Below are 26,727 nucleotides of genomic sequence, written 5' to 3'. Positions count from 1 at the left end.
AATTCAGATAATCTCACTCAAGAAGTTTCATTATGAATCGCTTTGTAGTAATGTAAATTATACGAGAGAATTACTTAAGTTAAGTTTTAAGTAGATATTAGCTTTGAATGCGAACAAAGTTTGGATTCAATGGGATTGTTTTCAGTTTAGTTTATCTATCTAAACTGACTCTTTGGTCTAAGTACTTTGGTGTGTTCTAGTCACAGCCAAAAGTTACCGCCATTAGACTTCACTAGATTACAGTTCCAGTGAAATGTGGGACAGAGTCCTTTCAGAGTTATAGAGATATAGATACCTATAGCTTGCTTTGGCCCACGGTTTTCGCCTAAGAGCTATTCTAGACACAAATTTTACCTTTGTGCCAATTTGATGTAGGTAGATTCATTCTGCCGTCTTCAACCAACCAACAAAATTATATGTAAATGCAACAAAATTGTCTTAAATACTCTAGGATAATACAAAACATGTAATTTTACTTACGGGAAGCCACATCGTTCACAAAGAATAGGTCGTAATAACAATTAAAAATTAAGATGCATTAATTTAAAATGAAGAAAAAACATGAAACAAAGATAAATAAAAAGAAAAATTAAAGAATAAGGAAAATTGTTCAATTTAAAACTTAATACCAATATTCACAATATTTATCATAGTTAGGTTATAAATACAAATTCAAATTAAAGAAACTAAAAACTTAAATAAAATATATTTAAGAAAATCAAATGAATTAGACTATTAATTATTATATTACTGGGCATATGTCAAGTCATAGGCCGCGTACTACACTTACCTATAGAAACAAAAATAAAACTCACCTACTACAGTCATATGTTTAGTTTGTCTTGCTATCTGGAACTTGGGGCCTTCTGTGGAGATTTCACAACTGTATGCCGCTCTCGTAGCGACTGGAGGAGGCATGACCCTCACCATGCATGAGTCCACTTGACAGTCCCCGCCTTGCACCATGATGTCTGTTATGTTGTACAGGCGGATTGGTGGCTGGAGACAAAATAACTAGTCAGTTTTACTTTAAAATATTAGCCTTCTATTACACCCACGGTTTCCTGATTCCAAAACATTAGCCTTCTAATGCACCCGCGGTTTCTTCCGTATAGTTTTTTTTTTTTTTTTTATTCTTAACAAGTTAGCCCTTGACTACAATCTCACCTGATCGTAAGTGATAATGCAATCTAAGATGGAAGCGGGATGATTTGTTAGGAGTAGGATGACAATCCACACCCCTTTCGGTTTCTACACGACATCGTACTGGAACGCTAAATCGCTTGGCGGTACGTCTTTGTCGGTAGGGTGGTAACTAGCCACGACCGAAGCCTTCCACCAGTCAGACCTGGACCAATTAAGAAAACCTCAATCAGCCCAGCCGGGGATCGAAACCCAGGACCTCTGTCTTGTAAATCTACCGCGCATACCACTGCGCCACGGAGGCCGTCGAAATAGTTCCCGTTACCGTGGGAATACGGGGATAAAAATGTAGAGTATAAAGTTTATGAGGTGATAATGAAGATTTCAAATGGTATAACTTTTAAAATCGGTGTAGTGCCTACTAATAGATGAACCTGCGGTCTCTTCTGTATAGTTTTTGGCTTGTGGGAGGTTTCAGTCTTGGCTAGTTACCCTACCGACAAAGACGTACCGTCAAGCAAGTTAGCGTTCCGGTACGATGTCGTGTAGTAACCGATAGGGGTGTGGACGTTCATCCTACTCCTTACAAGTTAGCCCGCTTCCATCTTAGATTGCATTATCAGGTAGACAAGGACTCGTAAAGAATAAAAAAAATCGTTACTGTAGCTTTCCCGTGGTGTAAAAAATTTTTGATATCTATCAAACAAATTTACATTTGCATTTACAAAATAAAATATAGATTAGACATAACTGTTATAACCTCCCATTCAACTGAGGCAGAGGGTTAACTAGGACTTACAACAATAGACTAACGACGGAATTCGAACGCGAAACCTAACAAACAAACTTACATTTGCTTTTATACCTAATATAAAATAAAGATTAGACCAATCTATTATGATTTCCCTTTAACTGAAGCAGAGGATTAACTAGGACTTACAACAATAGACTAACGACGGAGTTCGAACGCTATTGCAGGACTATTAACTTGTAGATCCTCTGATGTGACCGCAGAACATAAAGCGTTTAAGCTAACACTTAAGCGATCTAACTCAGAGTCACGTGTAGCTATTTATGGAGTATTATAGTCTGGCAAGTTGATGATACTCCTATGTTGTGCGGGCGACGAGGGGATAGACTACGTGGGTGTGAAATCGTGCGTGCGGGGAAGTGAGGTGCATCAGTAGCGAGTTTTTCATTCATCGCTGCACGCTCCCCCGCCCGCGCGGACTATCTGGAGTGTTAGGAACGAAGTTGCCAAGCTATAGTAAAAGTGTATTGCCGAGGATGGAATTACAGCAATATATTATAGTAGAATAATACTTTCAGCTGAAAGATTTTAGGTTGATAGCGAAGTTTTGAAGGGAACCTAGTAGTTGCAACAAATCTAAATACATACTAATATACTAATATAATTTAAAGCTGAAGACTTTGCGTTAATCTCAGGAACTACTAGTCCGATTTCAAAAATTCTTTCAGCGTTAGGTAGTCCATTTTTCGAGGAAGGCTATATGCTATATTTTATCCCTGTACTCCTACGAGAACGGGAACCACGCGGCTGAAACCACGCGGGGTCAGCTAGTAAATAATATCACTGATGCAATTGGCCTCCGCCAAGGGATTGACGACATAAAACATGTCGCAGAGAGTCGCTGGTTGAAGGCGGCTAAGAACCGTTGTGTTTGAAAGTCCTTACAAAAGGCCCAAGTCCAGTAGTCGTCCATCGGATGATATGATCATGATGATGATGATGATGATGATGATGATGATGATGATGATGATGATGATGATGATGATGATGATGATAATGATGTTGATGATGATGATGATGTTGATGAAGATGATGATGATGATGATGATGATGATGATAATGATGTTGATGATGATGATGATGATGATGATGATGATGATGATGATGATGATGATGATGATGATGATGATGATGATGATGATAATGATGATGATGATGATGATGATAATGATGTTGATGATGATGATGATGTTGATGAAGATGATGATGATGATAATGATGATAAAATGTGAAACGCACTGGACTTATTCGGCAGTAGTGTGTGTGTGAAACTCTGTGATTTAAATGAAGTAATTTCTTAAATATTTCAGCACTAGTGCGAGTGTTTTGCACAGGGGCGTAGCTACCGCCGTATCAGCCGTATTAATGATGTGATTGTGTGCATTTTAAGAAATTAAATATCACGTGTCTGAAATGGTGAAGGAAAACATCGTGAAGAAACCTGCACACCAGAGAATTTTCTTAATTCTTCGCATTGGCCTAACCTCTCTCATTCTGAGAGGAGACTCGAGCTCAGCAGTGAGCCGAATATGGGTTGATGAGTGAACTGATATATTTATTTTAAGCAAGCATTTTTATTTTCTTTGTGAAAAATCTCTACCCTTCATTTGTAAATATTGGGCCCCCAACTAATTTTGATACAAAAGCACGCTACGCCACTGGTTTTGCAGTTTTCTTCAATTAAACATATGCACCGCAAAACCCACCAATTAATGGTTGAACTCATACAATAGTGATTAAAACGTCCGCAGTGCTCAACATGACCTCACATGTGAGTCAACAAGTGAAATAGGCCATTGCAAATTATAAATTTTAGGTCACGTTTTTCAAAAGCCAAAGTTCTCCGAACACGAGGATTACTACGACCTCGGTTGTGTTGCGGCCATTAAAATAATTTTCTTTTACGCGAAAGCCGTGTCTGTTTTCGAAGGTCGTATTATTTTTGCGATATGCAAGGTTAATGTTTTCTTTATAATAATTTTCCTTCAAATTAGGAAATTGTTTCATGAAATGTAAATGGAATCATACCGACGCTTTGTTATTCGTTAGAGGTTTTATGCGAAGAATGATTTTTGGATAAAATACATTGACTTGACTCCTTTCGAAATTGCAAATAATCATTTGTTGAAATTGTAGACCCGTTCTTTAGTTTTAAACTTACAAGAGAATTGAAGAATACATATTCATTTATTTCAACTTGTAAAGAATTAAAAACAAGGCTTAGTTTTTAATTCTTTACAAGTTAAACCTTGACTACAATCTCACTGGATGGTAAGAGATGATGCAATCTTAGATGGAAGCGGACTAATTTGTTAGGAGGAGGATGAAAATCCACACTCCTTTTGGTTTCTACACGGCATCGAATCGGAACGCTAAATCGCTTGGCGGTACGTCTTTGCCGGTAACTAGCCACGGCCAAAGCCTCCCACCAGCCATTGCTTGCTGATCATTGTTACAAAAAATTCGCTTCTTAAATTCCCCCTATAAGCTAGTTACTAACCTTCTGTGATGGGTTGTATCTAAATATCTCGTTCATGTCTCTGTACCACTTGACCGAGTGCAGTTTCTGGTCGTCCATCTGGAAGTGGCAGCTCAATTCCGCCGCGCGCCGCGGGTCGGCGTATAGCGGGACCTTGAGCTCGGTGATCTTGTGTGCCGTTGTTATTGCTGCAACAAGTTAGGTCATGATTTAAAAGGTTGTAGTTAAAGTCGAAAATATTAAACTAAAATTACGAGGGTTCCAAATGCGCCTTGGTCTGAAAAGAGCCCACAACAAATTCAGCCAAGGTTTACTTTTTAGGGTTCCGAACGCACGTAGTACAAAAACGGAGCCCTTATAAGAGGATCACATGAAACTTCATCGTGCGACACATCAAATGAAAGGTTTGATAAGAAGTATATAAAATAATTTTCTCAAAAATTATAGTAAGCAAAAACACAATTATCATATGTGTCAATTTTAATAGGTTCAAGGACTCGCAACATTTTCAAAGGGTAAAATTTTAAAATTATTTTTACGAGCGATAACAAACCGATAATGTTAACCGACTTTCTGAAACTTCTTTATCGTAAGTTTAAAATAATTTTATATTTTTTTAGGAAAATGAGGAAAATGGCTCATTCTGGAACTACCTATTTCTAATCTGACTGTACCCGAGAATCAAACCCACGGTCTCACGTTTACATGAAAGTTCAGCGTCCAAGAAAACTCTAGTTGAAATTGCAGCACAAGTTAATCATAAAATACCTACGTAAAACTACATCCTAGCGGTGTAGTCCATATCTCTTCTACGGAGCATAATAAAAAACTATCTCAGTCAATGTCAACTATAAGAACGTATAAATGAAACCGGAGAAAATTACCTGTCACTCGAATTAAGCACGAAATATGTACAAAACAAACATAATAAATGAAGGAGACAAATATTTGCAGAGGTCGCGTTGGCTCGCTCGGCAAACATGCAACTAATTTGCCTTAGACTGTGGTCAGATGAAGCGATTTAGAGCAAATGGTTTCACGTGTAGGTAATATAAGGCCGGGTAACCACTACGCCGAAACGGGAGATTTGTCGGACCGGTAAAACTGCCGGAAGGACTAGAGGCTGTACGATTTATATGAAGCTATTCACATTATCCCGGATCCGACAAAAATACCGAATCCGGCATTTTTGCCAGATTCGGTAACGGATTAACATTTTTGACGCCATAACGTCTTATAATTCGATGGAGCCGGCTGCACACTCGCAAAAAGATGACGACATGCATCGTTCCCTCGCTCTAGGGTTGCCAACTTTTTTTACAAGAAATAAGGCATATTCTGGTCTATGAAGTATATTAAACAGTATTTTCGAAAAACGAACATTTTTTTTTTGAAAAATGTAACCATCAATCATTCCATCAGTATTTTCAGACGTTGTCACGTTCAACTATCGTCAGTAAACCGACTTTACAGACAACCGATTTTTTAAACAGTTTTGGACATCAAGTTAGGTGAGTAAGATAAAATTTTCCTTAATAATAATTAAAGTTAACAAAATTTTAATAGGGAAAAAGTTTAAATAATTTGTTTAATTTCATATAAAAATATTTGAATGCAAATGTTTTAAAATCTAAACCAGGTCAAGTAATACAGAGTTCTTAAAACTAAAAGTGCTTCATTTATAATTTATCCCGCACTCGGAGATTAAAAAACTTTGTAAGGAAACCTGAAAATATTTTTATAATTAAAATATAAGATTTCCACATAAAAATAGCAGGTACATTAAATAATAATTATTTAAAAAGCAAGGGCCATTGACCAGTGCTGTCACATTATCCGATTCACTAACAATAAAAAGTTTTCGAGTGCACGATATAGATGGCATTACGCGCGTTAGATATATAAACCCGTTTAAAATTTTAGTGGACTTTGATAAAGTCGTAAATGCGGATAAATTAATTAGCCACGGGGAATTTAAGAGGTTGAACTGGAGAATCCAAAAAACCTGGGAGGTAGGGGTATCATATGGAATGGTCTCAGACATTGAACTGGAAATAACAGTTGAAGAGCTGTTAAACAATGTCTCATCTGATGAAGCTATAATTTCCGTAAAACGCTTAAACCGCCGAACAGATGAAGGTACGTGGGTTCCAAGCGAGAAGCTAAGAATTGGCTTTGTAGGATCCAGACTGCCTCCTTATATATACCTGCACCATATGCGTATCCGAGTGGAACCATTTGTGTTTCCAGTAACCCAGTGTTCAAAGTGCTGGCGATTTGGACATCTCATCAAGATGTGCCCTTCCAATAGAATTCGATGCCCGAAATGTGGAGAGAACCATGCAAACTGTGACCGCACCACATTTAAATGCTGTAACTGCGGTGGAAATCATATTTCGTTATCAAAAAGTTGCCCAGTCTACATGAAAGAGAAAAAAATCCGCCAACTGATGTCGGAGTTTAATTGCACATATCAGAAAGCAGGTTTACTATATGTCCAGCCCTCCCCCCCACCGCAATCTAAAAAATCGTATCAGAATAATATGGATTATCAAACCACGTCAATGCCATCTACATCAGAGACCAAGGAGGATAAGAAAACAACAGAAGAAAGAAAAACTACAACAGAAGAATGGACTACGAAGAGTGAAGAACATGACAAAAAGAAGAAGAATAAGAAGAAAAGGAGAAAGAGGAAAATATTCTTTACTATTGATAACCAGCAGCAGGAAATGGAATGGTCGGAGTCGGAATGTGAATCAGAGACTAGTAAAAATTCGAAAATGAGAGATGAAAATATTGGTGAAAGAGGAGATGATAAAGAAGAGGAAACTATACCCGAGTTTCAAGTTTACCTAATGTATTTACTTGAAAAACTCAAGACAGTATTATTTAGTAAGACAGATGAATCCTGGATGGACAAGATAAAGAGAGGTTTTAAATATTTTATGCAGTGGGTGAAATTTGTATTTCATGACATTATTACAAAGATTCCAGTGATTAAGAGTGTAGTTAATTTGTTAATTTAATGTTATGGATCAATACGCCCAAAAACATATTAATTTAAACTTAGTACAGTGGAATGCCCGCAGTATACGTCCAAAATTACAAGCATTCGAGCAGTTGTTAATCCAAGAAAAGATTCATGTTGCAGCGTTATGTGAAACCTGGCTCGATATTGAAAGGTGTATCAAGGTTAGAGATTACAACATATTTCGCTGCGATAGGGACGAATCGTTTGGCGGAGTGGCTATACTAACTCACAAATCTTTACAGTCATACATGTGTAGAGTAGAACATCCCAACCCTGGAATAGAAATAATACACGTAAAAATAAGTAATTGTGACATAATTCGTAATGTCATTTGTGTGTACTGCCCATCCAATATTAGAACTACGAAAGCTGATTGGGATAGAATTTTCTCCATCAATATGACCAATACTATTATACTTGGGGACTTTAATGCACACCACTCTTTGTGGTCAAGTAAATCTGATCATAGAGGTGCCCAACTTCTTGATGCAATAAGCGATAGTAGTTTTATTGTACTAAACGATGGTTCCACTACTCGTTTTCAACTTGTTGATGGTCAATTACGCGAGACTTCGCCAGATATTACATTAATCTCTCCTGACATTGCACTAAGGATAAGATGGCTGGTATTAAATGAATCGCTAGGTAGCGATCATTTTGTAATTAGAATAAACACGTCTTACATCTCTAATTTTAAAATAGAGAAGAAACGAAATTTTAAATTGGCCAAGTGGGAAAGTTATCACTCAGACCTTGATAACTTATTTAAAGACTTAGTTTTCCCAGAAGATCCTCAGATGGCATATAATTTATTTATTAATAATATTAACAAAGCAGCTGAACTACATATCCCTTATATTAAATATTGTTTAAATCCACAAAGTAATTTTAAACCCAGAGAATATTGGAATCCTGAACTGTCTCAATCAGTTGCCAAAAGAAGATTAGCATTAGGTAAATTTAGACGTAATCCAACGCCTACAAATTTAAAGGACTTAGAATGTGCTGTTGCAGAGACACAGAGAAATATTAGGCGTGAACAATATAAATCGTATCAAAAATTTTGCTCATCAATTAATGAAGTAACATCGACAAACGATATGTGGCATCGTATGCGTTGGCTGAAAGGTCATAAAGTCCCTCGCCATCACGTAGATGCTGATAAATCTAACGCTCTTTTACATAGTTTGTGTCCGGATTACGTTTCTCCTCGTAAACCATTATTTACAAACGACAACACTCTTTTAGAAACACCCATTACCATTCATGAACTGAATAAATCAATAAAAACAAAGGATACAGCTCCTGGATGTGACGATATTTCATATTCCATGATTTATAACATGCCATTAGTTGCTAAACAATGGTTGATTAATCTTTACAATTTATTTTTATCAACTAGTTTTGTACCATTGCAATGGCGGGAAATCAGTATTTTACCCATTCCGAAGCCAGGCCGAAATTTAGATAATTACTCGTCTTTAAGGCCGATATCCCTCATCTCTTGTGTTTGTAAAATCTTTCATTCTATAATTAATAAACGATTAGAATGGTTTATGGAAAGAAATAATGTATTTTCACATAATTCTGTAGGTTTTAGACATTGTCATTCCTGTTTCGATGGACTAGCTAAGCTAGTATCACAAATACAATTAGGATTTACAAAAAATGAAGTTACAGTAGGATGTTTTATCGACATAGATAACGCTTACAATAATGTTGATATAAGTACTCTTTTATGCAAGTTAGACAATTTAGGTGTAGGTATTAAAGTGTGTAATTATTTATGGGAATTTTTAAAAGACCGTAATTTGAAAATCAAAGCAAATCATTGTTCTACGTCGCGTAATACTGGCCGAGGCTTAGCTCAAGGAGACCCTTTATCACCTTTACTATTCAATATAGTGACATCTAATATATATAGTCAAATTACCAATTGCAATATTGAAGTATTACAGTACGCTGATGATTTTGCTTTATACTCTTCTAACAAAAAACTTAATGAATGTGTTCAACATGTCCAACACGCTTTGAATAAATTATATGTCTTATTAGCTGAGATAGGGTTAGAAATATCTGCATCCAAAAGTAATATATGCGTATTTAAAAAGGGAACAAATAGATCTCCAGCCATAATTAAAATTAATAGTCAAACTCTTAAAACAGAAACTAACGTAAAGTATTTAGGAATGTGGTTAGATCGATCATTAAGATGGACTAAACATATTGCAGAAATTAAAGAAAAGGCCTTGAAATTTCTTAATGTTTTTAAAGTATTAGCAGGGTCAGGTTGGGGAATACATCCTCGTCATTTACGACGCCTATATTTAGCCATTATTAGGAGCCGATTAGATTATGGTTGTTTCCTATATTCCGACAGCTGTAACTTTCATTTAAATAAATTAGACAGAGTACAAAACACGGCTATGCGAGTTATAGGTGGCTTCTTAAAAAGTACACCTATCCATGTTATGGAGACAGAGTTAAATTTACAGCCATTGAACATTCGTAGAATTTTCTTAGCAGGAAAATTTTTATTAAAATCCAAATCGTTGTCCAGTAAAGAGGACTTAATAAGTTGTTTACAGCTATTGTTATCTAGATCTACCCCTAATTTTTGGAAGAGAAGAAAGATTCCTTTACTCGCTTCGGTTCAAGGTGATTGGGTAGATACTTTACTACACACAAGTAATAAATTAGAAATGTATAGTATGGATTTGTGGGTTAGCCAAATAGATCTTAATGATGTTTTGTATTTTAATGTGGAGGATATTCACCAACCTAAAAATAAATACAATATTACACATCTATACGAAATCTGTATTAAGTATTTGGAGAGAAAGTACGATGATTTTTACCAAATTTACACAGATGGTTCTAAAAACACCATTAGTTCAGGTGCAGCATTCTTGGATCCACAACAAGGAGTTGAGGCAAAATTTCAAATTCAGTCTAATATTTCTATTATGCATGTAGAACTGTTAGCCATTGTTGAAGCATTGTCTTATATTTGTTCCATTAGTTTTGATAAGTTTGTAATTCTAACCGATTGTAAAAGTGCCCTTCAACATCTAGCTAGATGCACCTCGAATTTTCGAGGACTACCTGTAGCTTACGAAATTATTAAAGTCATTTTATACCTCAAATCTGTAAATAAATCTATTAAAATTCAGTGGATTCCATCACACATAGGTATTAGCGGGAATAGCAGGGCAGATCAATTGGCAGATCAAGCTACATATGATGGCGATTTAATGTATGTATCTCCTTGTTATTCTGACTGTGTAAGTTTGGTAAATAACAAATGCAATGATATGTGGCATGAATACTTCGACTTGCGCTCAAAATATAAAGGTATATGGTTTCGTACCATCCAACAAGTACCAATTAGTAGCTGGATTAACAACTGCTCTCTTAACCGAAAGGACGTTGTTGATACCCTGCGACTCCGATCTGCACACATTCCAACTAACACGTTTGGTTTTCTGATGGGAAAAGTTCCGTCACCGAATTGCCCAGACTGTGACAGGCCAGAGGACATCTACCACGTGTTGTTGGAGTGTGTCAGAAACGAGGCAGTGCGACGGGAAGTACTGTTTAGATTTCCTGCACTAAGAGAGGTGGGCGGCTGTAATAGCGCACTGGCACATCCTCAATCAGAGGAGGCCAGGGCGCTGTTACAGCTTTATAGGAAAAGTTTAAGGTAATTAATTAAATTATTAGCATTGTTTCAAAGGCGGCCTTACGGAGCGGCATAGTCCAAAATGGACTCAGCTCCCTAAAATAAAGATAAAAAAAAAAAAAAAAAAAAACAATAAAAAGTTGGCGTTAAATTCGCTGGTAGTTAGGTAAGTGTTGAGACGTAATAGCCCAGTGGACATGATCTACGCCATCGATTTGGAGGGCGTAGGTTCGAATCCAGGATGCACCTCCAACTTTTCAGTTATGTACATTTTAAGAAATTAAATATCCTTCACCGTTTGAGACAAACGGTGAAGGAAAGATATAGTGAGGAAACCTGCATACTTGAGAATTTTCTTAATCGTATACATATTGTGTGAAGTCTGCCAATCCACATTGGACCAGCGTGGTGGGTGCCTAACCTCTCTCATTCGGAGACTCGTGCTCAGCAGGGAGCCGAATATGGGTTGATAAGCTTACTTTTTAGCTTATTTTCTACAATGTCTAAATCATCTAATATTAGTAAGTATTCAAGTTTTGTAAAAGTCATCACAATCTTATGTACAGAATATAATTATAAAATACACTGTAAAATAGTTTAAAAACATCAGTCCATCCTGCGAGCTTTAAATTGTGGAAGTGCCGAAAAAAACACACGAGATTTATTTAAAACAAAAAATTCAGTAGCTGTGAAAACAGCCGTCATTTACCATTACAAAATATACCTGAATTATACATATTATGTCTCTCCGACTAAAATTGTGAAACTGGCGAAAATAAAATGATTTTTATTTACTTACAACACTGAAAAAAATACCATATATTCTGCATTAAAATACCTTATATCTCTACAGAAATAGAAAACGATTTAGGGTTCCGGTACGATGTCGTGTAGAAACCGAAAGGGGTGTGGATTTTCATCCTTCTCCTAACAAGTTAGCTTCCATCTTAGGTTGCATCATCACTTACCATTCGGTGGGATCGTAATCTAACCTGTAAGGAATTGTAAAAAAAAAGCTACAACGCTGCTTCTGAGTGGGTTACGAAGATAATGTATTAATATTAAACACTTAAACGATGACTATTAGATGTTAATGGTAATAATGAAACCCCGTGTTACCCCCCACTTATAAGCATAAGGTAAGGTATGCTTATTAGTGGGGGGTAACACGGGGGTATAATCATCCACTTCCTGGTTGACATTTTACTGAAAACTGTGCCTACTTATTGTTATCGCCGCGTTGCAACGACTTGCGGTACGGACGGCTTCAGTGTGCTCGTGGCCGTTCAAGCCGTCCACATCCCTTGTTGTGTAATTCTTTATGGGTTACTTGGGATAGGTGGGAAGAGTGACTTGAGTGGAAAAGGGGAGTGTTTGTTACCAGTCAAAGGTACCTTTAACCCTACACACATCGTTCACAAGTGCGTGACTTCACTCAAGGTCATTCTCTGCCATTCTAGGGTCTTATTTTGGTTACAGTTTGATTTGTTAATTAAGTTGTCCTGACAAATGTTGTGAATCATAACCTTTGTTCGACATTAGTTTTCTTATTTTTGTAATCACTCCTGAGTCGGCTAAAATTACATAAACAAATTTCGAATACCTGTAATAATTATACATGCCTTACTGACTCAAAACGTGAAACTACGCGTAGCCGGACAATATTTATTTGCAACAATAATTGCTGCAGCAATAAAACGGCAACCATTTTACACTGAGAGTTATCTTAATTGAAAATCTTTAGCGAGGCGGCAATCCAGGCAGTTCTGACGCACATATTTTATTGCCCCCGGTATGAATGTAATTAATAAAACGATGAATAACTTTTATCGGAAATAAATCATCTTTTGAATACAAATAAATAATCAATAAAATCATTCGAATGATTTTATTTCTTACTAAATTGTGGAGTCAAATGGGATTTATACCTCGGAACCTTAACGGATAAAGTGAATGTTTTAATAATTTATTTTTGTTTCTTAAGCAATAATATAAAATCTTTACCTAGCAATGATGTTAAACACTGTTAAATGTGTTGCTAGGTCACGAAAAATGAGGCGCTTAAAAGAGGAAATTTCCACATCTCAATGTTAGTTGTGGTCAACAGCGAACGTTATTTAAACAAATAATACCTAAATATCGTCTACAATGTCAAGTCGTATGTTCAGGAAGTATAAAAACTATATATACATAAATAAATAATGGAATTAAAGACATAATTGTGCATGTCGGATTATCATCGTTATCTAGCTTCTGAGTACAGAAACCGCATATATTCGAGAATTTATTATGATATAATAATATCCAATTAATGATATAGGTGGTATTCCAATGTAAAGTTGGCATACAACATTTCACTGGCTACTGAAGATACGTCATCAACCCATATTCGGCTCACTGCTGAGCTCGAGTCTCCTCTCAGAATGAGAGGGGTTAGGCCAATAGTCCACCACGCTGGCCCAATGCGGATTGGCAGACTTCACACACGCATAGAATTAAGATAATTCTGTGGTATGCAGGTTTCCTCACGATGTTTTCCTTCACCGATTGAGACACGTGATATTTAATTTCTTAAAATGCACACAACTGAAAAGTTGGAGGTGCATGCCCCGGACCGGATTCGAACCCACATCCTCCGGAATCGGAGGCAGAGGTCATATCCACTGGGCTATCACTAGGCACTGAAGATACATTTTATTGAAATTGAAAAGGCCAAAGTAAAAGTTTCCTTTCTCCAAAGAAGCCATTCCGCAACGCTAAGAAGCTGTCAAACGCTCGAGATTAGACCATTGATATAAATCAATCCACCCCGACGGCCGCGGGCAAATTGACTGCCCACTTTATTGGACGACTTCGAACTTTCGACCACCGATATCGTATATTTTTTTGAATAAAGCAATTCAGCAAATGAAAAAGATGAAAGAGCTGTTAGTCTTGGCCTCTCGGTGTTTATAAAAAAAATTGGTTGTCTGTAGAGTTGGTTTACTGACGATAGTTGAACGTGACAACGTCATGAGAAAATACTGATGGAATGGTTAGATTTTTCAAAGGAAAATGATCGTTTTTTCTAAAATACCGTTTAATAATTTTCATTGACGAGATTATTTATTTCTTGTAAAAATGTTGGCAACCCTAGAGCGAGGGAACGACGCCTGACGTCATCTTTTTTCGAGTATGCAGCCGGCTCCATCGAATTATAAGACGTCACGTCAAAAAACCTTTATTAACGGAAACTAAGTTTTTATTGAAATATCTTAAATTCTTCACTACGACAGTAAACTCCCTATTACTTAGGATGACTCTCACGACTTGCTAGGACCTGCAAAGGGTCTATAGGCGGCTAATGTTGCAGGGGCTTAGTCTTATTATTACTAGTCCAGACCAGCGGGCATAAACCAGATCCGTAGCTGGACAGCAATTCGGCTAATTACCACAACGACTGGCTGTTGGAGGCAGAGCCATGAGTTATATAGCAAATAAAATATTGCTGACTATACATTTTTATCTGTGTCACAGCTCTGCAGTATAAATATGGAATTTAGGGATGTAACAGAGCGTAAGTTTTTCTCCTTCATTTGCTAAATTGCTTTGTAAAACCTGTATCACCTACATTTACCAACTCTAACTAACCACTCCAAACTTTAATCTTCCCATTTTAGGTCACATTTTCGCAATTAATACATAAGTGGAAGTTAAGAAAAGTATAATATTATTATCATTTTATTACAAGCTTACAAATAACATGATTTATCAGAACATTTGGACGAAAAATATTCCAACAACAAACTTATTCCGGTTCAAAGAATCAACTAATTAGTTCCTAACGTTATATGATGTCATAACGGGCTTATTGAAAACGTACATGATGTTACAGTAATCGATTATAACAACTTAAAACATTTATTCCCAAAGTGGTCCAGGTGGACCCCCAAAAGTCTACGGGGGTCCACGTTGGCGTAACATATAAGCGATTTGCAAACGGGGGTCCTCAAAATTGTAGCAGAGGGTCCACCGGAACCAGTAAAATTTTTAAAATGGTCTATGAGAAAAAAAGGTTTGGGAACCTCTGACTTAAAACATACCGACATCTAGAGTAATAAAGTCGTATAAAAACTGATCACTTTTTTTGATATATTACTAACAATTTGTTCATTCACAGAAAGCAACTTTATTAAGTTGGAAAATAACGCCGTGAATGAAGTCTTTATTAATATTCAAATACAATATTTATTGTTCTGTTTTTGCGACAATAAAACTTTTTAATGAATCGCAACATTTTTTTTCTTAATGAGAAGTTGCCATTCACAAATTTTTAAATAAAATTGATGAAAAGTCACAAAAATACCGTTTCCTGTTATAAATTAATCCCACAGTTTGATTTACGAACGAGATTTTTTTGTACTCGTATACTAAGTGCGTACTTTAGTCAAATTACAACGTTTTTGCGAGAAGGCATAAGTCATTCTGTGTGGAAATGCGAGTCACTCAAGATTAGAACAGTTAAATAAATCACTTGCCTCTGATGATCGCGGCGAATTGACTGTTCACTTTATTGGTGGCATTGATTTATTGAAAAGCCTTTGTGAGACGCTAAGTAAGTATTTTGTTGAGAACAAGCTGTTTATTGCATCTTTACTCGTTGTTTTGTATTTATTTTATAGTAGTAGATTTTATTTTGTGGGCAGTCCACATAGTTCGAAGAGTCGATGGACGTTGGGGTCCCAAGGTGCTGGAATGGCGACCCTGCACCGGAAAGTGCAGTATTAGTCGACCCCCCCCCCCCCATTAGGTGGACCGAAATATCAAGCTATGTCCAGCTGACGTCCACAGCTGGACATATGCCTCTTGCATCAGCTGATAATGATGATGATGAAGAAGGAGGGAGTGTTACCGCCATGTTTATTTTTGCTGCCATTGCAGTGGTCCGGTTAGAAGTGCATATGTCGATATAATGAGGTTCAAATCTAATAAATCGGCCTTAGATCAATATGTAGGATTTCTTGCCACATGGCGGCAGATTGTAGGACGTGTCTCTTGCATGAATTTTACCATTTATTTGTCTTTGTCCGCAATCCTTTCATCAGGTTTTGCATTTTAGAGATTGCTTTAAGCAATAAGGCCGCCTATGCATGCTAATTTTTTGTTTTTAATTTTTTGGTCAATTTGTTTTATATTATGTGCAATTAAGTATTTCTTCTCCTTCTTCTTCTTATTTGGTCCATTAACTATTATTACCTACTACAAAAATATAGGTATTGTATAGGTATTTTTAAAGCGTTTTTCAGTTACTTTAGTAATAGGATGGACAACCTATTGGGTTATTTGCCATCTCAGACAGAGTCAGTTTGACATAATAATTTCACATATCATTTCATTGATATTTCGCAGCATTGTTCCAATGGAAAATCGTTAAGTGACCATGTTTCATTGTTTTTCAAAGCTGTTAAGTTAGCTGACTAATGTCAAGATATCATCACTTTGCGTTGTATTTAGCTAGGAACGTAATGAGGTTCGTTCGAGGCCTGTAATTTCACCCTTCAAAGCGAAACCGATGCCACCACATTAGTCTTGATTTCAACCACTAATGTCTCATAATTAGTTAACGACAGTTATGTGCTTAGGAATGTATGTAATGTAAGGCGTGTAGATAAATCTATGCTAATATTAGCTAAAGGACATGTCCCAAAATGGGCCTTTTATTATTTATAATTTATAAGCAGGTAGTATTCTTTACGGGTAGAAGATACAAATTGCTGTTCAGAAAATATTTTTTAGAATTTTTGGAACCCGCATTAATTAGATAAAAAAATCCATAAATTGCTTTAAAAACGCCATAAACGAACGCTACTATGCGAAGATCACTGACAATATGTCACGGTGTGAGTTACATGCATGTTGCAATGATAAAAATTCTTAATTAACGTTGTCAGCTAATGAAAAAAGACATTTTTTTTAATTAATTAAAAAAATTGCAAGATCCAATTTTTTTTATTTTGGGTTTTAAGCCCTATATTTTATGTTCTTTTAAGATAAAAATAATTGGTTCTGCTTAGTTGACACACGGAATAAAGGACCAGCCTCACAAAATTAGGACATGTCCTTTGTGGTATTTGAGGGGGTGATCTCTGGATTTACTTAACAGATTTACAAAATCTGTTTAGTAGATTCCTTTGCCACTAAAAGCCACGTTATTAGTGAGTGTGATACCTACGCGGGTAAAACCGCGGGGCATCGGCTAGTATAAGATAAACGAATTAAATTGGACCGTATACCAGCTGCTGCTTTTTATAAAAAAATGTATGTACTAAATGCATAAATAAACTGATTACTCGTGTCAGGAGATGGATGAGGTCAAGCAGTTTATTTGAACAAGAGCATATACCTACGTGTAGATTGAGAGCCTGTGACAACCTGACATTCCTCATTTAAAGTCGAAAGTTTGTCAGAACATGGTCATAACTGCTACCTTTGAAAGTCACCAGGCTAACAGTTTTCAAGATCCAGACCATCAACCGTCCAAGTTTAAGGTGACTTTTTTTATTATATCCCCAGGAATAAAATGATAAATCATATCTTCATTTACCAGTCACTTAGATTCGTGGTAACGTGTCAAATAACACAGTTATATATCAAACTGTACCACGGAATAAAAAAATAAATAATATCCTCAATAACTAGTCACTTATAGATTCGTCGCGATGATTCGATTAACTCTGTTACAATTTCAAACTTAAAGAGTTTCTAGCAAAGAGTTGCCACGAAGCTAATTTTCTGGCGACTTACTTGGATTGCGAGGTTCAAGGTTGGAGACTTAAGATGGGCAATTCTAAGAGATTTTCAGCGTAGAGTTGGTAAGTTAGTTGTATCTCATCCCATGCTTGGATAGCACGTTAAACAAACATCCTGTAGAGAAAAAATGCTTAACACTTCGACGGTAAACTGTCTGTACTCTTGAAATAAGAGGTGCTTACATGCGACCAGTTAAGAGAATTATAGACAAAATTTCGTCCAATTTTGTCTCATCGTTTTTGTACCAACGCAATGAAAAAGATAGCGATATTTTCGGTTGCGCCGCCATTGGTTGAATTTTATCTATTTCTCTTCACGAGGTTATGTCGTTGGTTGCATGTTAGCGCCACTGCTAGCTCCTAAGGCGACCACGGTCCAAACTCCATAGTTGCCCTTACGTACCCAAGATAGGAATGCATGAAACAACAAACTTTCAGCTTTTATATAAAGTGGCAAGTCTAACCATCGCATGCTTCTAGTCCAGTGCACTGTAATACGAAAGTGTTTGAAGAGTATTATCAATCTAAATAATAGACGAAGACTTCCTCATTTCGCCGTTGCGTTGGTGTGATATTACGTCATCACTCCCGCGCAACTTATGCATTACCTTACATTAGTCTTGTCTCAGCGTCGTAGCACTATGAAAGTAGTGTTACTGTCGTATGAAGTGAATAAATGTGTGGACATTATTCTTTTGTCAGGTCTAGTTTATTACTAATTCTCTAGAGCAGTTGTATTTTTAGGGCCGGAGAAGAAATGAGCATATGTCTTCTTCGCTTCTATGAAATTTGAATCTCATCTTAGAGGGTCGTTTGAGAAGGGTATGTTTGTTTGAACGAGCTAATCTCAGGAACTATTGGTACAATTTGATAGCTCAGTTATCGAGGAAGGCTGTAGGTTAAATATTATCCTAGTATTCCTACGGGAACGGGAACCACGCGGGTAAAACCGCGCGGCGTCAGCTAGTATATAAATATACTCGTACATTACAAATATGTAGGTACATTACATCAGTCCAGATTATTTTAATCCCATGCAGACTTTCTTCTATCCACAAAATTTCAAAATTACATACATGATTTTCATGCAGTTTTTCACAGTGAGATTAAACTTAAAGCAATATTTGTTTTATCGACATAGTTCGTAGTTATTTTCAACTGAAAAAACCGAATTCCTCACAGACATTTTTCATAAATAAGTAACTATCATCATCATCATCATCATCATCTTATCAGTCGATGGACGTCCACTGCAGGACATAGGCCTTTTGTAGGGACTTCCAAACATGCCACCTGCATGCAGCAAATCCCTGCGACTGGCTTGATGTCGTCCACCTGGTGGGGGGTCGACCATCACTGCGCTTACTAGTGCGGGGTCGTCATTACAGCACTTTGGGACCCAGCGTCCATCGGCTTTTCGAACTATGTGCCCCGCCCATTGCCACATCAGCTTCGCAACTCGTTGAGCTATGTCGGTGATTTTGGTTCTACTGCGGATCTCCTCATTTCTGATTCGATCACGCAGAGATACTCCTAACATAGCTCGTTCCATCGCCCGCTGTGTAGCAAAAGTAACTATATTATAAATCATTCATCCTAACTTTTGCACGTTTATATGGGACCTAGGCTTGTGGCTAATTCTTTAAAGTATTACTCCTCACGCATCTAACTAATTTATAATTCTATAAATGGACCCGAAAGTCCCAAAGTCCCTTTTGTTGTGAAATTTCGAATAACGCAGGTTACGTATTACGGTTCCGTCCCAAGCAATCAAGCAAAATTCGTTTAGCTTTGTCGTGAAATGATATATTTATAAAACTAGTGGATGCCCGTGAAATTCCTTCATTGATTTGGATTCAGTTTTTGCAGATAACTTTTTCATTAGTCCGATCTCGATGCTTCAAAGTTTGTATAAGCACACTTCGCTTTATCTACTTGTGATAACCGCATGATAATTCACTAAGTTCGGAAATATGAATTAGCCAATGGATCATGTGAAGATCAGGTCCAGGGTTTGACCTGATCTTCACATGATCCATCGTTACTCAAAGAAACGTGAACTGTCGAGAAGAAATGAACTTGGAAATACCAAAATTTATTAAGATTTAGGTACACGAATATTTATGCGAGAGAAACTGCGGGGCACTGTTAGTAACATTTACATACTTTCAAGAATATAATACACTTTTCTACATAGCAGTAATTACTTATTCAAAAACATTTTATCACGCATTTTCAAGTCCGATGGTTGCCATTATAATAATTAATGTGGTACTAAATCATCCGAGAAAATTATTCAGATGGAGTAAAATAAACTTTATATTACAGTTAATGGTTGTTGGAAACCCTTAAAGTTAACTCCCTGTCGACAACATTTAACAGGTAAGTATCTATAATAATAGGTAGCATGTATAATAGATATAATAGAAAAGTTCGTGTGGTTTGAGGTCTCTCTTTATTAGGCTTAAATTATACTATTCAAAGTCCCTGATATACATATATCTTCTATCTATACTTATAATGAATCTGTAGAGAGGTCAATTTTGTACATGAAATATATTTCCAAAATAACTATCAGGAGGTGATTAGTGATCGATACTGATGCCAAAAATGCAATTAGTATAATTTTTGTCAATCTGTCTGTCTGTATGATCTATAGAGAAACAAAAACTACTTGACAGATTTTAACGAAACATGGTACCTACAATTATTCTTCATACTTCTGGGCAGCTTGTAATATACTTTTCATCACGCTACGATCAAGAGGGAAATGTTGAGAAAACGGGAAAAGTTACTCCATTTTTACAGCGATACTACTAAGGGCTGGATTAAAGAGGTCGTGGGCCTAAGGGCGGACGAAGTCACGGGCGTCCGCGAGTATACTATTATACTTAAGACCATTGATGAGAGTACAAAGTACTCTTATCAATGGTCTTAAGATAGTGTAGGCCTATATCCTGACGTGGTATTAATTAAACTAATCATCATGACGGTATTATTTAATAGATCTGAATGCTATGTAATTACCTAATGAATAAAAGATATGTGTATCCCGTTTTACCTTAGACTAGCTAAATTTCCCACTATCAGCTGTTAGTTAGTCACGCTTCAACGAACATTTAAGGCAATCAATCTCGCTAATCTGAATAATATTATACCATACTAATTGTAAACACCTTACAAATTTAATCAATCTAAACACGTTATGGTTAATAGATTACAAAGTGAATGACTAATAGGTTTAGTAATTGATTACCTCTGTAATCATGATGTAATCTGTGAAGTTTAGTTATGGGTTAAGGGAACCGGCGCGAAAATGCTTTTTGATAAATATGATATAAACTCGAAAACTGCTAAACGGATTTTCACACAATTTTTATCAATAGATAGAGTGATTTATGAGGAAGATTTAAGTATATAGTTTGTTAACATTTTATGTAAATAGGTTGAAATACTTGTCGCTGGAAGTGTCGGAGTTATTTGAAGTTAGAAGGGTGCTAGTTTTGTAAATGGGTTTTGTATTGTAAAATAATATTTTACAACTACTATTGATTGTGTGAACAACTTAAAACGATACTTTTAAATTTTATTAAAAGTACACGAGTTCCCCAGTTTTTACAATTTTTCTGTATTTTTCATCATCTTTTTAAATTTTTCCTAAAAAAAAAATATACCAATTGTGCTCTATTCCCATAGACATAAGTATAAGGAGTATTAACTCCCCCTCACCATCATTGAATTGTACAAAATAGAGGATCTTTTGGTGTTCCAGGCGATATCATCATTAACAACCTACATTTGGCTCACTATTGAGCACGACTTTCCTCTCCGAATGAGAAGGCTCTCATTCACTCACTTTCTCATGTCTGCAGGTTTCCTCACGAAGTTTTCTCCACCGTTTGAGACACGTGATATTAAATTTTTTAAAATGCAAATAACTAAAAAGCGGAGGTGCATACCCCGGACCGGATTCGAACCTACGCCCTCCGAATCGAATACAGAGGCATCACTGTTCAAGGCGATATGCCGCTCAATATCATTTACATCGCACATCACATTTTTAATTCGTTGCCGTAAACATCAATTTTAAAAAAGTTCATTCTGTTATTGAGAAGAGCCAAAAATTTACTCAAAATTCCATCGAAAAAGCCTTTGCGAAGCTTTGTATCTTGTGCAAAACCAAAAAGCTTTTTCAAGCAATATACAGTTGTGTCAATTACTAGGAAGTATAAAAATAACTGAAGTTGCTTTTTTAAATAAAAAATATATTGCAACACGAACGTTCTGCGTCCTCTATGACGTAGCACAACAAATATTTGTCGAGCAAATAAAAGGTCCCGCGTTTTATTCCAACTCAAAAACAACTAAACCAATTTAGAAAGGACTGTCGCAAAGCTGGGTAGTCAGCCAGCGTGTAATTTTACTTAAGGTACTGTTACACATGCTGTAAAATAGCATGCTAAAAACGTGCTATTAAGTATGCTCTATACGAGCCAGCATGCTTATCATCAGTTCACATTTGCTAGCAATAAGCATGCTATTTATAAGTATGCTTCTGAATAAGCATGCTCAAATCAAACATTCCAATTACATAAATATATAGGTACATATATTATTAAATTTACATAGGTGTTACATAATTTATTATACTTAATATTATAATACTTAACATTTATAATATAAACTACTTACAAATTATAAATAAATACCTCAAAAATAAAATTTTAATTCAACGACAAATAATCACGTTTCAAACGAAACTTAAAAATGGCAAGTGAATTACTGGCACGGACAAAAGATGAAAAATTATTCCATATTTTGATAGCTTACGCTTAGACTAGATAAAAGCAGCGTGGTGGGCTTAAGCTGCATATCTCCTATGGATAATCTCCTTTATGATAAGAGAGGCTTTTATGCTCTATAGTGGGCCATTAAAATAGGATGATGATGGTTTAATTACACCATTTTTTTGGGAGTATAAAATTATCCATCCATTTCAGTTAATTGTTAACGAAATCGAAGGCTGAATGATTGAAAAAGCCGATTATTTTGTTTTTTTTTTATAAAGCAATTTCCTAGTAGTGAAAGACAAGTTTTTTAATAAAAACAGTGACATGGTAATTTATTAATGGATGTCAGCCTAATTGTTTTTATTTCCACAAAAGAAAAAATGAATGCATAAAAATGGAAATAATAATTAATCATCGTAGAATAATATTTTATGTGCGTATTCTAAACCAACTCAAACAATACGAAGTGATAAAACATACATAAAGCTTTGGATCTTTGCCAGCATTGGTGACAATTTCGCCTTTATTCTGTTGACGAAGCTTCTTGACAGATTATAATGTTCAGTTTTAGTTTAGTCAAAGTTGTGTACATTTTTCTCTAGGAGTGTTCAAAGAAGAACTTATACAGAAGGCTCGAATGCTAGAAATATCTTTGCGTGATCTGCAGAATCTAAAGTCACCGACAAAGCTTAACGAGTTGTGAAGTTTATATGGCAATAAATGTGGGCACATAGTCCGAAGAGCCTTTAGGGTCTCAGCAGAAAGCACAGTCTTTGACGTTAGTTGGTCCGATTACATGACACTGATAACTGGATGCTGGTAGTGGACGTCCATCGGCTGATAATGACGATAATGTTCAAAGCTTTATTATCATTAACTTAAAAAAAATTGTTTAAATTGCGACGGAAATATTAAACAAAAATTAAAAGACAACTTTTAAGCGTCTAATGAAACCTCTACAAAAAGTATTGTGTGTATTTATGTTAAAAAAATAATATAAAATACTACGTTTTGTATCGAATCAAATAGGTATTTAAGTGTATTTTAAAGATTAATGCTACTTACCGACTTCCTTTCTTATTGTTTAATTTGAAAGGATATCTAAGTATATTTAATACAAATGCTTTATCATCGTTTTGGGTTAATTGTTCTTCGTAAACGTACAACAGCGAATAATTTCTTGAATAATATTGCAATGAAAGCGGCATTTAACGTAATAATGTATTCGCAACAAACAATTAAAACGGTTCGTGAAAATGACTATTCATCAAGAAGAATTGTTACAGGGATGCCAATTCAAAAGGTAGGTAACCGCTTTTCAACCTAATATTCATGGACCCAAATTCAAGCGGTTATTATATACCTACTCGTGTTAGAAGAAAAAATAAATAGAACAAATTTATTTAACTATATATGTATTTCCTTTTAATTATATGTCATCTATTAAATGATATTTATATAGATTAGACATAGAACTTGTCAATTGACTAAATACGCGTATTAGGTTAATTATCTTTTCTCCTTCTTTTTCTTTCGATTTTTAATTATCTATTTTATTTAAAATACATATTACTTGTACACCACAATAAAAAAATTAAAACTGTTAAGTAGAAAATGAAAACAAGAGCTGTGATAGCCCAGTGGATATGACCTCTGCCTCCGATTCCGGAGGGTGTGGGTTTGAATCCGGTCCGGGGCATGCACCTCCAACTTTTCAGTTGTGTGCATTTTAAGAAATTAAATATCACGTGTCTCAATCGGTGAAGGAAAACATCGTGAGGAAACCTACAGAATTATCTTAACTCTCTGCGTGTGTGAAGTCTGCCAATCCGCATTGGGCCAGCGTGGTGGACTACTGGCCTAACCCCTCTCATTCTTAGAGGTGACTCGAGCTTAGCGGTGAGCCGAATATGGGTTGATGCCGCCGAAAACAAGAAGTAGGAACCTGACCGCCAAAAAATGATCGTTTATAGGCATAATTTTCATTGTAATGTTTAGTAAAATATTACAATGAAAATTGCGGATATTGTATAAAAATCTATTTTTGGGTAGTAAGTAGGATGATTTGAATGGAATTTATTTTTGCGCTGGTTTTTTTTTAAAAAATTCAATGGTCTTTATGTGTGTTTGTACCTATGTTTGCTGATTCCTACCAGACCAAACAAGTATTTCAAAGTGTGTACCAACCTTGAATCACGTCAGCGAGTCTAGATATTATATGAACTGATGTTTTCCTGGAAGAACGTTATTCAGGAAGACACAAATGCACAGTGACCGGCGAATGTGAGTATTAAGATGGCCGCCACTCGATTGTCAAACCGATAAAACATTTGACATGACAGTGACAGCTAGTTTCATATGGTATTTTCTCAAACTACCCGCTGACAATGGCAATATCCAAAATGTACAGACAATAGTATGGAAAATTGAAGGATCGTCAGCGTTACTATCGCGTTAACGTAAACGCGAATTTATAAGGAATTGAAACAGCGGCATCTTGTGTCACTACTGCACAACTGTTTCAATTCCATGTAAATTCGCGTTTACGTCAACGCGATAGTAGCAGTATGAAAATATTGAAAACTCCCACTAGGCACATTGCTTGTGAGTGGTTATTACGTTGCGGTTTTTGCGTAAACAAGTTTTGGTTTCTTAAACCTTCCCCTGAATCACTGTAAATATTGAATTACTGTTCTGTAGACTTTCCTTTAGTTTACAACACCTATACTTATCTTAATTTCAAACTAGCTGACGCCGCACGGTTTCACCCGCGTTATGCCCGTCCTCGTAGGAATACGGGGATAACAATTAGCCTATAGCCTTCCTCGATAAATGGACTATCTAACATTGGAAGAATTTTTCAAATCGGACCAGTAGTTCCTGAGATTAGCGCGTTCAATCAAACAAACAAAAAACTCTTCAGCTTTATAATATTAGTATAGATTTGCAAAAAAAAATCAAAATATTGGTTAGTAGGTACGTATCTATCGCCAAGCAATATCGCGATGTAGAACCGCGTAAAAGCTTGTCAGTGGTTACGTAGATAGTTGAAGAAACTTTACGTCTTCCAAGTTAGAGCGATATTAGTTCCATATGAAGCGAGCGTGACTGTATAGTCACTTTTCAAGTGGATAACTTAGCAGAATTAGACACCGCTAGTAGCTAACTTATAGTGTGTGTCCTATATAATTGTCGTGTTTGACTAAAAAAAAAATGTTTTTGACGTGACAACGTCTTATAAATTGGTTTGCCGGGTGACACTTCAAGAAACTGCGTTACGCTCCGCACACGTTATGCGCTCACAATGAGAGCGAGTGAATAAAATTTTGTTAATATGAAATTCAGTGCGAGATTCTTTGTATAAATTAATGTTTTAAATTGTTACTATTATATCATCCTTCTTCCTACTATACGAATGAATATTCACATTAAAATTATTTTACCACTCAAAGTCGTTGTCACGTAAAACTTTCGCCCGTATACCGACTTTACAGGCAACCAATTTTTTTTTTGTTTATTGAGTAGGTTTTGTATTTTTTACCCTTAAATCCCCACGCCCCGTTTTTAAAAACTTTAATATCTTTTATAAGAAATTAATGACTTCCGAAAAATCGGCCTAGTTCCGTAGATTAAGTTAGCACTTTAATCCCTTATGTAATGCACAAAAATTCCGAATGATACCATGGGATAGACGATAAAAATTCACGCTTAATTTACATGTAGAGCAAGAAACCCCATTTTTTTTTTTCATTTTCTTTTTACTACTTTAAAGACGTAATTAATATACATAACCATACCAAATTTCATATTTCTAGTTTTAACAGACCCAAGAGCTTTTAATTTAATGATGATGATGAAGGCCGGATGAAGTCGCGGGCGTTCGGTAGTAAAGTGAATAAATAAATAAATTAATTAAACAAATATAAAAACCCGACTGCATAAAGTATAAAAAAAATGAAAAGAAAAAAAACAAGCTCAGTCCAGAAGCGTAGAAAGCAAT

The 26,727-nt window shown here is 35.9% G+C and overlaps 1 protein-coding gene across 1 annotated transcript in view; it reads right to left on the bottom strand.

Annotated features, from left to right (window-relative positions):
• LOC112053581 (uncharacterized) overlaps positions 1-26,727 on the bottom strand; it is a 95,167-nt gene that overhangs the window by 26,650 nt on the left and 41,790 nt on the right. The window contains exons 2-3 of the mRNA XM_024093043.2: positions 4,455-4,621; positions 816-999 (exon numbers count right to left, since the gene is read on the bottom strand). Coding sequence (XP_023948811.1) covers positions 816-999; positions 4,455-4,621 — 351 coding nt within the window. The remainder of the gene's footprint in view (positions 1-815; positions 1,000-4,454; positions 4,622-26,727) is intronic.

The sequence above is a fragment of the Bicyclus anynana genome, chromosome 11 (genome assembly GCF_947172395.1).
Source record: "Bicyclus anynana chromosome 11, ilBicAnyn1.1, whole genome shotgun sequence".
NCBI lineage: Eukaryota > Metazoa > Arthropoda > Insecta > Lepidoptera > Nymphalidae > Bicyclus > Bicyclus anynana.
Note: the sequence above shows the minus strand (reverse complement) of the source record. Positions and strands in the feature narration are given on the sequence as shown.